At 45.9% G+C, this 12992-nt stretch overlaps 1 protein-coding gene across 1 annotated transcript in view; it reads right to left on the reverse strand.

Annotated features, from left to right (window-relative positions):
* The window catches only part of DELE1 (DAP3 binding cell death enhancer 1), a 44862-nt gene that overhangs the window by 3145 nt on the left and 28725 nt on the right, over positions 1 to 12992 (reverse strand). Inside the window, exons 8-9 of the mRNA XM_063130033.1 lie at positions 9251 to 9393; positions 6896 to 7049 (exon numbers count right to left, since the gene is read on the reverse strand). Coding sequence (XP_062986103.1) covers positions 6896 to 7049; positions 9251 to 9393 — 297 coding nt within the window. The remainder of the gene's footprint in view (positions 1 to 6895; positions 7050 to 9250; positions 9394 to 12992) is intronic.

Here is a 12992-nt window from a genome sequence, read left to right on the forward strand (position 1 = left end):
GATTGCCACCAGGATGGCAGACTTCAACAAAAGCTAGAGAGTGACGTGGCAGCTTACACAAGGGTTTGAAAGGAAGCGAGTGACATGAGTGTGGGATGTAATGCCCTGGGGAGCATTACAGTCCTGCACAACTAGCTATGCTAGAAACCTGGCACCTGAGATTGTTACGTTTAAGGCTCTTGTACAAACTGGACTGAAGGAACAGTACCAGGGCAAGCACAAAGACCAGAAAGGATTGGTACACCTAGAGATAAAGACTTCCCAAGTGGCCCCATAGGTGGTGGGGGCCCTAGAGCTGCAAAGTCCTTCCCTGAGTACCCCAAGGCCGCTAGTTTATTGTGCTCGGCTTCAAGGCTGCCAACCCAAGGAACCCCTGGTTCCAATGCAGGCTGGAGCCCTGGCAAAGGAGAGCCCTGGACAGGGAGAGGTGGTATGGACGACCCACTGCCAGCTTAGGAGACCGGGTGGGGGGAATGTCTCTGGGGCCATTATAGGGCAATAAGAATTATTTTCGCCCCCTGAAATTCCACCTGAGTCAGGACTAAGGGTAGGGTGGCTAGTAGAGTAAGGCATATAGCAGGCTCCTTGGCCACCTGGTATTCAGGGTGTTTGGCCCTGGGCCCCAATGTCTGCTGAAAAACACTGGGACTTTCATGTTTTGTGCGGAAGTGAATACGTCCAAGCACAGATTCCTGAAGTTACCCCTCACCAGGTTGAATGCCTGGGAATGAAGGCCCCTTCGGTTGGATTAAATCCCAGTTAGCTTAGTCAGTCCACTACTACGTTATAATGTCCTTTACGTGCACACCACAGAGAGACAGGGATGACCTACTGCTCATACCACTAGGAGGGGAATCACCTCCCTGTGCAGAGCATCTGATTGTGATCCCTCTTGATTTACATAAGGACCACTGCTGTGCAGTCTGATTGGGTCAGAACTTGATTGGGTCAGAACCAGATGTTCTGCTGCTAGAAGAGTAAAGTGGATGGCCCGGAGCTCTAGGGAGCATGTGTAGGCCCATCTCCTGTCGGTTTCATAGGAGACCCATACAGCACCCCACCCCTCTAGGCAAGCATCAGGTGTTACTACTCTCCTGTCTCTTATTGTGAGAAGGCACCCCTTTTCTTTGGGGTAGATGCAAGAGCCACCAGTCCAGGGACTGACAAACTTTCCTAGTGAGGCTGATCTGCATTTGGACTGAATTTGTGATCTCCTCCAGTAGAAGAGCCAGGAAGGACAGTATGTTGAAGACAGAGCAGTGCCCATGGAACAATCCTGAGACAGGAGACCAGCATGGCTAACAGGTGGAGAGGATGAACAGAGGAAGGTGGAGTGATGAGTGGGCCTCCTGAGAGCCTGTAACTGTGTCTGTTCTCTATGGGGAGCCAGACTCTGTCATGGAAAACTCTGTCATGATCAGGATCACCCCAAGGTGCTGAAGTGAGGGGGGTTGACAGTGGCTTTTTAAAAATTATTATTTGGTTTATGAGGAAGCCCATCAAGATAAGGCGACTGGCTGTTAGGCTGACTGCCCAAACAGCCTGCTGGAAGGAGGTGGCCACCAGCCAGTCATCCAGATAGGCAAACATTGCCACCCCCTGCACTCTGAGGATGACCACAACCGCCACCAGAATCCTGGTGGAAACTCGGGGACAGAAGAGGACGAGCAGGAGCACCTTGAACCGACATTATAGGCCCTGGGCACAAAACTGCAAGAAAAGTCTGTGTTGGCTGCAAATGGCAATATGTAGATATGCGTCCTGCAGGTCCACTGAGGCCAGGAAAGCAACTGGTGGGACAGCTTGGACTATGTTGGACAAGGTCTCCACGCAGTGCAGTGAAGAAAGAGATCACTGAGGGTGAGAATCAGGCATGCCACTCCTCCCCTTTTTATGACAGGAAAAACTGTTGAGTAGAAACATATGTGCCTTTTGGAGGCAGGAAGCAGTTCTATCATGCTGCTGTCAAAGAATGACTGGCAGCCTCCTGATCTTGAGAGGAAGGAGAGGAATCAATCCTGAGGCCTCAGGGCAAGCTCTAAGGGATCGTCCCTCGCCACCATGTCTAGGAGCCAGCTGTCCCATGACCTGTGTGTCTAGGCCTGGGCAAACTGGGTCAGCCAACTGCCTACTGACCTGTCCCTGATGGGAAGGGCAAAGGAGTCGATCTTTCTTGGGGAAGGAGCTACTTGGCCCTATGACCTACCCTGCTGGGTCTCCAGGTTTATCTGGGATGAAATCTTCCACGAGGCCTGTGAGGTTGTGATCTGGATCCTGGTAGGCAGGGGAGGAAGGCTTGTTGCATCAAAAGGACTGATGTACACTGATGGTGCTATATAAATAAATAAATAAATAAATAAATAAATAATAATAATAATAATAATAATAATAATAGTAATGGGCAGTCAACAGAGGAAGTTTCTTCTTTTCAGACAAGTCCTGGAAAATCTTGTCCAGAGCCAGCCCGAATATACATCTCCCTTCAAAAGGCAGGCTCAAAAGGTTGGCTTTGGAAGAAGAATCAGTCTTCAGTTCTTGAGCCTTAAGTGTCTCCTTGCTGACACTTTGAGACTTACAGCCTCGGCCGAGAGGGTGAAGCAATGTAGGCATCTGTTGGCTAAAATGGCTAGAGGCATGGAATTTTTTGGTGAAAGCAGATGGTGGAACCTGCTCTGATGGGAAGGTCTCTTTCAGCCCAGCGAGCCAGGATAGGGCAGATATGGCAAAATAAAATCCCACAATAAAATCCCAAGGGAGGGTGTCATGGTCTCAATGCTGTGTTGATGAGGGCCTTTTCTTTCGGTCCAGAATGCCTTTGTGTGGAACCTCCCCTGCAGAAGGGCCAGTAACATTTCTGTCCCCCAAGCTACAGCTGCTGCATCCACCAGAGATGTGGTGGGAGGGGCTCCTTCTTCTTGGCAAAGCAGTGGAAAGAGATAGAGAGAGCCATGATTTGGGAGGCGTGGTGATATTTGTTGGGCCCTGCATTCCTGTAAGACCAATTCCTTGAAGCTGAGATCTGAAGGAAAGGCTGTGGAGGTGCTCAATGCGGAACGGCGGTATCTGTTGCCACTCAATGGAGCATCCTCTTCTGGTGAACATGCGTTAGAAGAACCTCCAGGGAAAGAAAGGCTGATGGGAGTCAGGAATGGCTTCACTGTCAGAACCTGAGTGCTCAACCTCCTCAGTCGAGGAGGTGTCATCTTCCCCCTCTTCTAATCAGGGTGCTTCAGCCAGCACTTCCTGGTGTTTTAGACTTAAAGGTGTGTTTGCCATCTTGGGTATGGAAGGTACTTTTTCTTGGTTGGGACTGAGTCTCATCCCTGCCTGTGGGGATGCTTGCAAGACCTTGGCCTCTGCCCTCAAAGCCCTAAATTGAGACAGGATTCAGTCCTATTTCTCAGATTTCTCCAAGAGACAATCCTGTTCATCTTTGGAGAGATCTGAGGGAGAGATGGAAGACCTTTCCAGCCCTACCTGGAGAGGCTGGGAGTTGAACCTGGGATATTCTGCAGGAGAGGCAGGTGCTCTACTGCTGAGCCACAGCCCCTTAAAAGGGTGTGTGCCTGTAGTGAGAGGTGGGCCAGACTGGGGAAGTTAATTTCTTTGGCTGGGGGAGTATGACCCACAAAAGCATGGGAGTGTGTATTTCTGATAGGCTGAACCCTAATACAGGGCCAGAGCAGCCGGAGAAGTCTTCTCCCCCGGAGGGAAATCAAACTGCCAACCTCTGACTGCACAGCTGGGTCCATTTCCCCACTGTGCTATACTGGCTGTTTGGAGAGAACATTCAGGAGCGGACTCCCATCCAGTTACTGCCCAGGCACAGCCTTGCTTAACTTCATCTTCCAAATCACGTGAGGTACTGGTTCCTCTCTATTCGGCCCTGGTTAGGCCTCATCTAGAGTATTGCGTCCAGTTCTGAGCTCCACAATTCAAGAAGGATGCAGACAAGCTGGAGCATGTTCAGAGGAGGGCAACCAGGATTATCAGGGGTCTGGAAACAAAGCCCTATGAAGAGAGACTGAAAGAACTGAGCATGTTTAGCCTGGAGAAGAGAAGATTGAGGGGAGACATGATAGCACTCTTTAAATACTTAAAAGGTTGTCACACAGAGGAGGGCCAGGATCTCTTCTCGATCCTCCCAGAGTGCAGGACACGGAATAATGGGCTCAAGTTAAAGGAAGCCAGATTCCAGCTGGACATCAGGAAAAACCTCCTGACTGTTAGAGCAGTATGACAATGGAATCAGTTACCTGGGGAGGTTGTGGAGGCCTTCAAGAGGCAGCTGGACAAGCATCTGTCAGGGATGCTTTAGGGTGGATTCCTGCATTGAGCAGGGGGTTGGACTCGATGGCCTTGTAGGCCCCTTCCAACTCTGCTATTCTATGATCAGCCAGGAGGCTGTGACGGAAGGCCCTCAGTGCCTTGAGCTACAAAGCCTGAACAAAGTCTCACAGCAGGAGGGCCCCTCCCCAGATGTGAGAGGCCTGCTTGCTTGGCAAGAGGCCTTTTTGCTTGGCACCAAAATAGATAGGCTGCCCAAGCCTCGATGGCTCACAAGAAGTTGAGTTTGTGCTGTGGAAGTGCTGAGGAGGGAGCGGCCTGCATATCCAGAGCCGAGGCCAGTAGGAGGCGGCGTGTGGGTGGCAGTGAAAAGCGGAGCTTCAGAAGAGAAAAGGGGCTTAGCAGCATGAGCCCCCCTCCCTCCCTTCCAAACTGCTCCGTGGTGGGAAGACAAGGAACTGAGTCCCCTCTTCATAGAGGTGTGTGGTCTTCAGGCTCTGGCAGGGCTGGTCCATTAAAAGTGGTCCAGAGAGCCTTTTCCCCTGAAATGCTGCCATCTCTGGGTCTGCTCTGAACTAGGGGGCACGGGTGGTAAAAGAACAGATGGGCCTCTGGAGCAGCTCCAGCATGGAGGAAGCCTGGGGAGAATAGAGGCCCAATCCACTCCACCACAAGGTCCCTCCTAAAATGGAGGTGCGGGTGGAGGGAGGCTACCTTTCTGTCAAATTTCTCCCCTTGCAGCTTGTGAGCTCCAAAAAAGTCTGCCCTCAGCAGGTAAAAGAGAAAGACTACGTAATTCAGGGCGGAGGGGGAGCCAAGGAGGCGGGGACTGAATCTTTCTTTGAAGATTTGAAATGTTCTGCCAATCAATGGCCATCCAGAGGCCATCAGTGGGGAGGAAGCAGCAGCCAGGCACCTCTCCACCATTGTGCCTGGGTCCAGCTCCAGCTGAGAGCCCCCTCCCTCCTGCTACCAACTGTCTCTGCAGAGACCACCAGTGGGGGAGGAAGCAGCAGCCAGGCACCTCTCCACCGTGCCTGGGTCCAGCTCCAGCTGAGAGCCCCCTCCCTCCTGCTACCTACTGTCTCTGGAGAGGTCACCAGTGAGGGAGGAAGCAGCAGCCAGGCACCTCTCCATCGTGCCTGGGTCCAGCTCCAGCTGAGAGCCCCCTCCCTCCTGCTGCTAACTGTCAACTGTAACTGCTGAACTTTGCAACTAAGATTGTAGTGCCTGAATTTGCTTTTCTTTCCCACCTCCTCCTCCCTCCCAATCACCTTTCCTTTTCTTTTAGATTGTAAGCCTGTGGGCAGTGACTGACTTATGAAATATTTTTGTAAGCCACTGTGAGAGCCTTTTTTGGCTGAATGGCGGCATAAAAAATGCTTAAATAAATAAATAAATAAATAAATAATAAAGGAAGCTGCTGCTGAACTTTGCAACTAAGAATCTAGTGCCTGAATTTGCTGCTTCTTTTTTTCTTCCTCCCTCCCAATCCCCTTTCCTTTTGTGTCAGGTTTTTTAGATTGTAAGCCTGTGGGCAGGGACTGTCTTAAGAAATATTTTTGTAAGCCGCCTTGAGAACCTTTTTGGCTAAAGGGCGGGATAAAAATGCTAAAATAAATAAAATAAATAAACCTTTGGAGCTTGTAGGGAGAAGTCAGGGGGAAAATACCTGATCCCACTCTTGGTTGACATATGCAAGTACTTCTGCACACTCTACTTGCCCTTCTGACAGAGCACCCCAAGACAGGCTTGTGCCTGCCACAAAGCAAAGTTTTTGCTAACTTTTCATACCGGGTATCTCATCTTCCCTGGCACACTGTAAGAGAAAAAGGCCAAAAATCTAGCCAAAGTTAAGCACTTTTAGGCTACAATCTTAAGTACACTTACCTTCATATACATCCCATTGAATAGAACTCTGAGTTAACATGCTTAGGGTTGCATTAAGCTCAGTTATTTCAATGGAAGAGTTACATGCTTAAATATCTCCATGCATCAGTGGAAGATTATTCTTATTTTTGTGAACCGCCCAGGGAGCTTCAGCTATGGGGCAGTATAGAAATGTAATAAATGAAAGGAAATTTTTAAAAAACCGAACACTTCACCTCTAGCTAAATTGTTTCCGTGATGAGTAATCATCACAGAGAAGCAGGCAACTTCCATACAGACAAAGAACCCCTAATACAGAAATAGGTTGCATCCTGAACATGGCCTTCGGGCCTCAAAGTGATGAGAACTGTCAAATATCTATCAGAGGCATTGCTTAAGCTGTGAGCATTGCCTTCTTTCTTCCTGAGTTCTGATTTAGGGCCTATTGGCATGCAGTGCCCTCTAAAAATGGTGAGATGTGAGAAACTTGGTTGAGTCTGTGCTTGACAAAGTAATTAAAATGAAAAGCCCAGCCAACAGCACTCATTTTACATAGCAAGATCATGGAGTATACAGAGCCATTTAATTTAGTGAACTGAAGCGTGGGCGCCAGGAAAGAACAAAGCCTGGAAAAATAGAGGTATAGAAGCCTATTAATTTCACTATGTATAAATGCCATCGCCTTAGTGAGACCCACTTCTCTTTTGAGCACTATACCAGAACTCTACCTGATGCTCACCTGGGTCAGCCCTGCAATGGGTGCCTGGTCCAGCAACTGCTTCCTTTATATTGCCATTTTCTGTTCTGGGACAGTGGTGGAGAAGCCACTTAGCATAGCAGCATTGGGCCCTGGGGTGCCCCTGGTGAGCTGCTCGCTGATAGTAGAGGGCGGCCTAGGAAGCATAATCAGAGAAAGAGTGTGCTATATATCATATAATAACATATAACAAGTAACTTTTTGCCCTATAAGCCATTGTAGGTTAAATAAAGTAATCCTGCCAGATGACATGATAATCCACGATGGATTAAATAAACCACCATGGCTTATTTAACCCATTGTGGGTTATTGTGTTGCCTGAGCCCAGTCAGTCTCCCAGCTAATACTGAATTATATCTCATCACAGATGTTTAGTTATCTTTAGTTAACTTAAGAATCACCATGCTGGATCAGACCTGTCTAGTCCAGCATTCCGGTGCCAGATGCCCATGAGAAGGCCACAGTCAAGACATGAGCACCACAGTTCTCCAGCCATTGTTACTGAGAAGTTATCCTGGAGGTGATATATAGCCATCATTTATTTAGTGATTTTTGACTGAAGTTGAAAATACATGCATAATGTAATCCTCTTATTTTTCTAAAACAGAGAAACTGGAAGTACTTTTAGTGGGGCTTTTTTTTTTAGAGCTTCAAGCTAATAAGTATTCTTTTAGCCAGTAAAAGTGAACTTCTACTATACTGAAATACTCAGAAAAGATGCACTCCATAGATATTTCAGATATCATTGCCTGGAAAAAAAGCTTTACTTTTCACAGGGAAAAGCTTCACTTCAATCTCTCTTTGATAAAGAACTCAAGGAAGTGGAAGCTCAGCTAGGCTAGTGAGAAAGATGAACTGGGTCATTGCAACAATTGCAATGGCCATTCTCTCCACTCTCCCAATGTGATTGATTGTGACAAATACTCTCCTCAATGAAAAGCATTGTTCTTAAGAGCACTATTCCGTTGCAAGTTTCTCCTTATAATAGGAATAATTATGATCTGTTGGGATCTATTGGTGAGAAACAATGTGATAAAGGGAACAGTACTAAGGCAGGAGTTGAACTAGAATTTGGCAGGAGACTCTTGATTTGGTGTCTTTCTTTCTTTCTTTCTTTCTTTCTTTCTTTCTATTTATTTTTGTACCCTCCCTTTCCATCAAGAAAACGGCACCTAAGGCATCTAATGATCATAGGAACTAAAAATGTTAAACTAAAATTGTGTTTAAAACAATAAAAGAAATATATGTGCCTCAAATACATGTGACAGTACCAAGAGAAGGGCCTCCTTCAAGATCATAAAACCCAGGCAGGCTCAAATGGAAGAAGGTGGTTTTCCATGAGCCCTAAGGCTGGAGCAGGAAACGTTTTTGGCCCCAGGGCTGCATTCCATTCCAGATGCTGCATGCCAAAGGTGGGCACCTTCCCCTATAAACAGTGGGTCAGGCCACCTTACATACACATATCAAACGCAGAGTACCATTAAATGAGGGGGCTTAAGCTTTCCCTCCCCAGATACAATCACAATTGCTCCCATGCTGCAGTGTCATTTGGCACCAATGGAACGTCTTTTCAAAGCTGCAATGGTGGGAGGGGTCTGTGTCACAGCATACGGAGAAGGAAAGTTGAACCCTTCCCTCCTAGCTGCAACCCCCCTCGTGGCCATTTTAAGCCTTTGCTGCTGAAAGAGCATCCTGTTGGTAAGACTCCATAGGCTGCATCCAGCCCAGGGGCCAGAAGTTTCCACATCTGCTCTAAGCATATAAAAGTGTGGAGCGTTGTCCTTTTCAGCTCAGGTCACAAGAAGAAGGGGCAGACAGCCTGGAAAATTGAGGTATCGGCATACACTAAGTGAGAGGTCTAGACAAGGCAGGAGTGCCCCAATCTCCAGTGGCCCTTACAGCCATATTTTCATTCCTGGGGTTACAAAACCAATGTGTGAAATGAACTTGAGAGGTGCCCCATTGCCACCTTCTGGGTTGTGATTCATGAATATCAAGAGAAACAAAATTGTGAGCACGTGCTAATACAGAAATGGTCTCTATGGTATTTAAAATGGGGACTGGTGTATCAATGAGACCTACAGCCCTCCCCCCTCTCCCTGTATAATCTGCAATGGTGTACACCTACACATCAATTTCTACATTCTTTTGTATACCTTCCTCAGAGAGAAGGCAGGTGTTTCTTTGGCGGTAATACAAATATTTTGGAATTATTCAACATGTCCATGTGTTCTAATAAATTCTGGACACTACCTAGCAAACTAATGTGCTCCTTTGCAATTATTCTGCATATAAAAGAAACATACAGGCCAAGTAATATAAAAGAGTTTGAAGGACCTTGGCCATGTTCTTCTTAGTGCCTCTTCCATGTTCATAACACAACCCCACATTGAACTGAGATTTGCTATAGTTCTGGTCTGCAGCCAGCTTGAAGCAGGAAAAGGCAATTCTCTGCTGCCCATCCTGTATATTCTCAAGCCCTGTGAAAAAAAATAACACACAACAAAAGATTCAGGCAACATGGGCACAAATTCTAAAAGAACCCCCAGGGATTTAAGAATTCTTAAGGAACCAGGAATGTTTCCAAACAATGAAAAATTTAAAGAAAAATGGTACGCCGTCTCGAACAAATACTCTTTGGACCTCATGGTCCTTCTGATAGAGACATCTAAAGTAGAGGTGTGCTCTGCTCTGTTACGAATCCCCGGATCCGAAGTGGAGCGGGCTGATCCGGACCTCTGAAGCCTGGTTCTGGATTGGATTAGGGAGGTCTGGATCGGCCCGAAGCGGTTCAGGATGGTCCGAAGCGATTCAGACCGTTCCGAAGCTTTGGAGCCAGGTAAGCAGGGAGGGGAGCTTACCTGGCTCCCCCGTCTGCCACTGTGGTCTGTACTGCGATGGCAGCAGAGCCAGGAAAGTGGGGGAGGGGGGCTTACCTGGCACCACTGCCGCAGTCCATGCAGCGGCGGCGGCAGAGCCAGGTAAGGGGGAAGGAGGGCTTACCTGGCTCCGCCGCCACCGCGGTCCATGTGGCAGTGGACAGCGGAGCCAGGTAAGGGGGGAGGGGTGCTTATTTAGCCCCCATTTTGTCCCCCCTACCTCACTTACCTGCCTCCATGGAGGCAAGTAAGTGGGGAAGGGGGACAAAATGGGGACCAAATATCGATCCGAACCTCTGGATCTCACTCCAGATCCAGTTCCGGAGCAGATCGGGGAGGTTTGGATCCACTCAAACCGGTTCAGGCCCGATCCAGAAGGATCTGAAACGGTTCGGGGAGAGGTTACACAGGCCTAATCTAAAGAAGAGGTTAACAAGCTTAATCAGGAGGTGAAACAAAGTGTATGGGGACCAGTTAGAAAGAATAGATAAGGATTACAAAACAATGTCAAGAAATAAAAGCCTCTAAATTCAAGAAATTTCAGAGAGATCTTCAAGATTATGAGGAGAATAAGGTATATAGGTGGCATAAGCCAGAGAGACCTGTATACATTATTATTTATTATTATTATTATTATTTATTTATATAGCACCATCAATGTACATGGTGCTGTACAGAGTAAAACAGTAAATAGCAAGACCCTGCCACATAGGCTTACATTCTAATAAAATCATAGTAAAACAATAAGGAGGGGAAGAGAATGCAAACAGGTACAGGGAAGGGTAAGCAGGCACAGGGTAGGGAAAGACTAACAGTAGAAAGTAACAGTAGAAGTCTGCACAACATCAAGATAATGGGCCTGTTCAGACAACACCTTAAGCCATGGTTAGGCTGCTAACCCTTTTGAAGCAAATGGTTAGTGAGTATGTTTAAATCGTGTTATGTAGCCACCATGGTTAGGAATGGTTCACACATCATGCTAAGTCATGGTTCACATGACACATTAAGCCATAATGTTTTGCTCAAAGTGCTTAGCACTGTGGCTTAGCGTGTCGTTTGAATAGGGTCATCAATTACACCCAGGGTTGATGGGAAAATCTGTCTCTTTCAACAGAACCATAGATAGTAGCAATGATGAATGGTCATTGAATAGGACTATAGATACCAGCATTGAAGAAAGGGACACTGAGGGGTTAGGATGGGAACCCAGTGAAGGCTCATGGTCAGAACCCTCCGTATCTAGTTCAGGGAGGACTTTTTTGGCATTCAATCAAGCAAGGGGTATGGGAAGAGGTCCAGACCTGCTGAACCCAGAACATACAGAAGGAAAATTCTAAAAACCTAAGTGGTACATTTATCTAAAAGACCCTGTAGCACAGTAGAATTGAGGGTACTCCAGAAATTACTCTCCTTTGTCCCAACTCCAAGATGTAATTCCTTTGCCTCAATGATTGAACTCCAGCAACTATTCAGGAAGATTAGATTAGCAGATTTTTATCAAGTGACCAGGGTGGAACAGTCTATATTGCCATTCAAACCAAAATCTACATTCAATCCAGCTTCAAAAAATCCAAGAGTAGAGGTGTTTGAGGATTTGGTATTGAGGGAACTACAACAAATAGAAAAAACACCAGTTTCCCCATGGCAAAATATGACCAAGAAATAATGTTTAGCATTAAAAAACCTGCAAAAATGCCAAAAATTATCTTCAAACAAGCCAGTAAAGGGGTGCACTGGTAATGATGGATAAAGTAGACAAAACCCCACCGATAGCATTAAGAGGGGAAAAGTTAAGATATTGGATGAAGTTTTGATAGAAGGGCAGATCTCTAATTCTAGTTATGAATTCTTGTTAGATACAGAAGGGTCCCTCAATTTTACCTTCTACCAAAAGTCCACATCCCCTGTACTAGGACGCTCAATCATCTCGGGGTGTGGCTCTCTTTTGGAACCTCTGTCAAGTTTTGTTGATTATTTTCTTAAACCGTTTATACCATTAATAGGTTCTTACCTACAGGATACAATGCACTTTTTGCAGTGTATAAACAAAATAGATTTAAAAGAACAAATGGTTTCACTAGTTACCATGGATGTGGTGTCATTGTACACCAGCATTCCACAAACACAAACAGTGGAAATGATTGAATACACCCAAAATAAGAGAACGACTGGGTCTTCCCCATCACAGCATTAATCTGTTCTTTGGCTGAATTAGCTCTCTCTCTCTTTCTCTCTCTCTCTCTCTCAAAAAAAAAAAATACAACTTTTTTCAATTTGAAAGGGAATATTATTGGCAGGTATCAGGCACTGCCATGGGGTGTATATTTGCCCTGGAATTGGCAAACATATATATGAATCAATGGGAATGTGAACACATCCGATCAGCTAGGAATGAATATGTAGAACATATAGTACTATACAAGACTTTTCTAGTTGACATCTTTATCATCTGTGTAGGTTCGCAGGAACAATTTAAGGGGTTTGAAAGATATGTGAACAACATACAGGAGTCTATTCAGTTTTTAATCAATCACCATCATTGTAAAATAAATTTTCTAGATGTGGAGGTTAGACTTGAAAACAACTGGCTACAGACGGGGTATATAAGAAACCCACAGATGTCAATTCCTTTTTGGATTATGACAGTTTTCACCCTGGTCACTTGAAATCTGCCCTACTCTCAAATGTTTAGACTATGTAGGAATTGCAGCAATAGAAGAGAATATACTATATTAAGAAGTTTGTGAATTGTTTCACCAAGGGAGTGATTTACGCTAATCAGTGTCCATGCAATCTGCTGACCTCGAGAACCATCAGAACCCGGATCTGTGAACTCCAAAGCTGCATCCATTCTAAAAGACTTCCAGGCACCTTTCGTAAAGCACTTTGTGGACATGGGACACGAGGACAAAGATCTTAGATCTTGGACAACTGAAAGAGACTAGACTATATCATCAATTAAGGAGGGAAATATTTTGGATCTTCACTTTAAGAGCAACACAGTCACAGGGTCTCAATGAAGAGTGCAACTGGATCCCACGGTTATAATTCTGTTCCTACGCTTAGAACTGTATCTTGAACTGTATTTTGTTTTTACTTGCCATTATTTTGATATGCATTTTATATGTATTTTTCATAGTATAATATAGGCTGATTGTACATTACCATATCTGGAGCAATACCATATGTGTTGAATTGTA

This window comes from Elgaria multicarinata, chromosome 7 (genome assembly GCF_023053635.1).
Source record: "Elgaria multicarinata webbii isolate HBS135686 ecotype San Diego chromosome 7, rElgMul1.1.pri, whole genome shotgun sequence".
Lineage (NCBI taxonomy): Eukaryota > Metazoa > Chordata > Lepidosauria > Squamata > Anguidae > Elgaria > Elgaria multicarinata.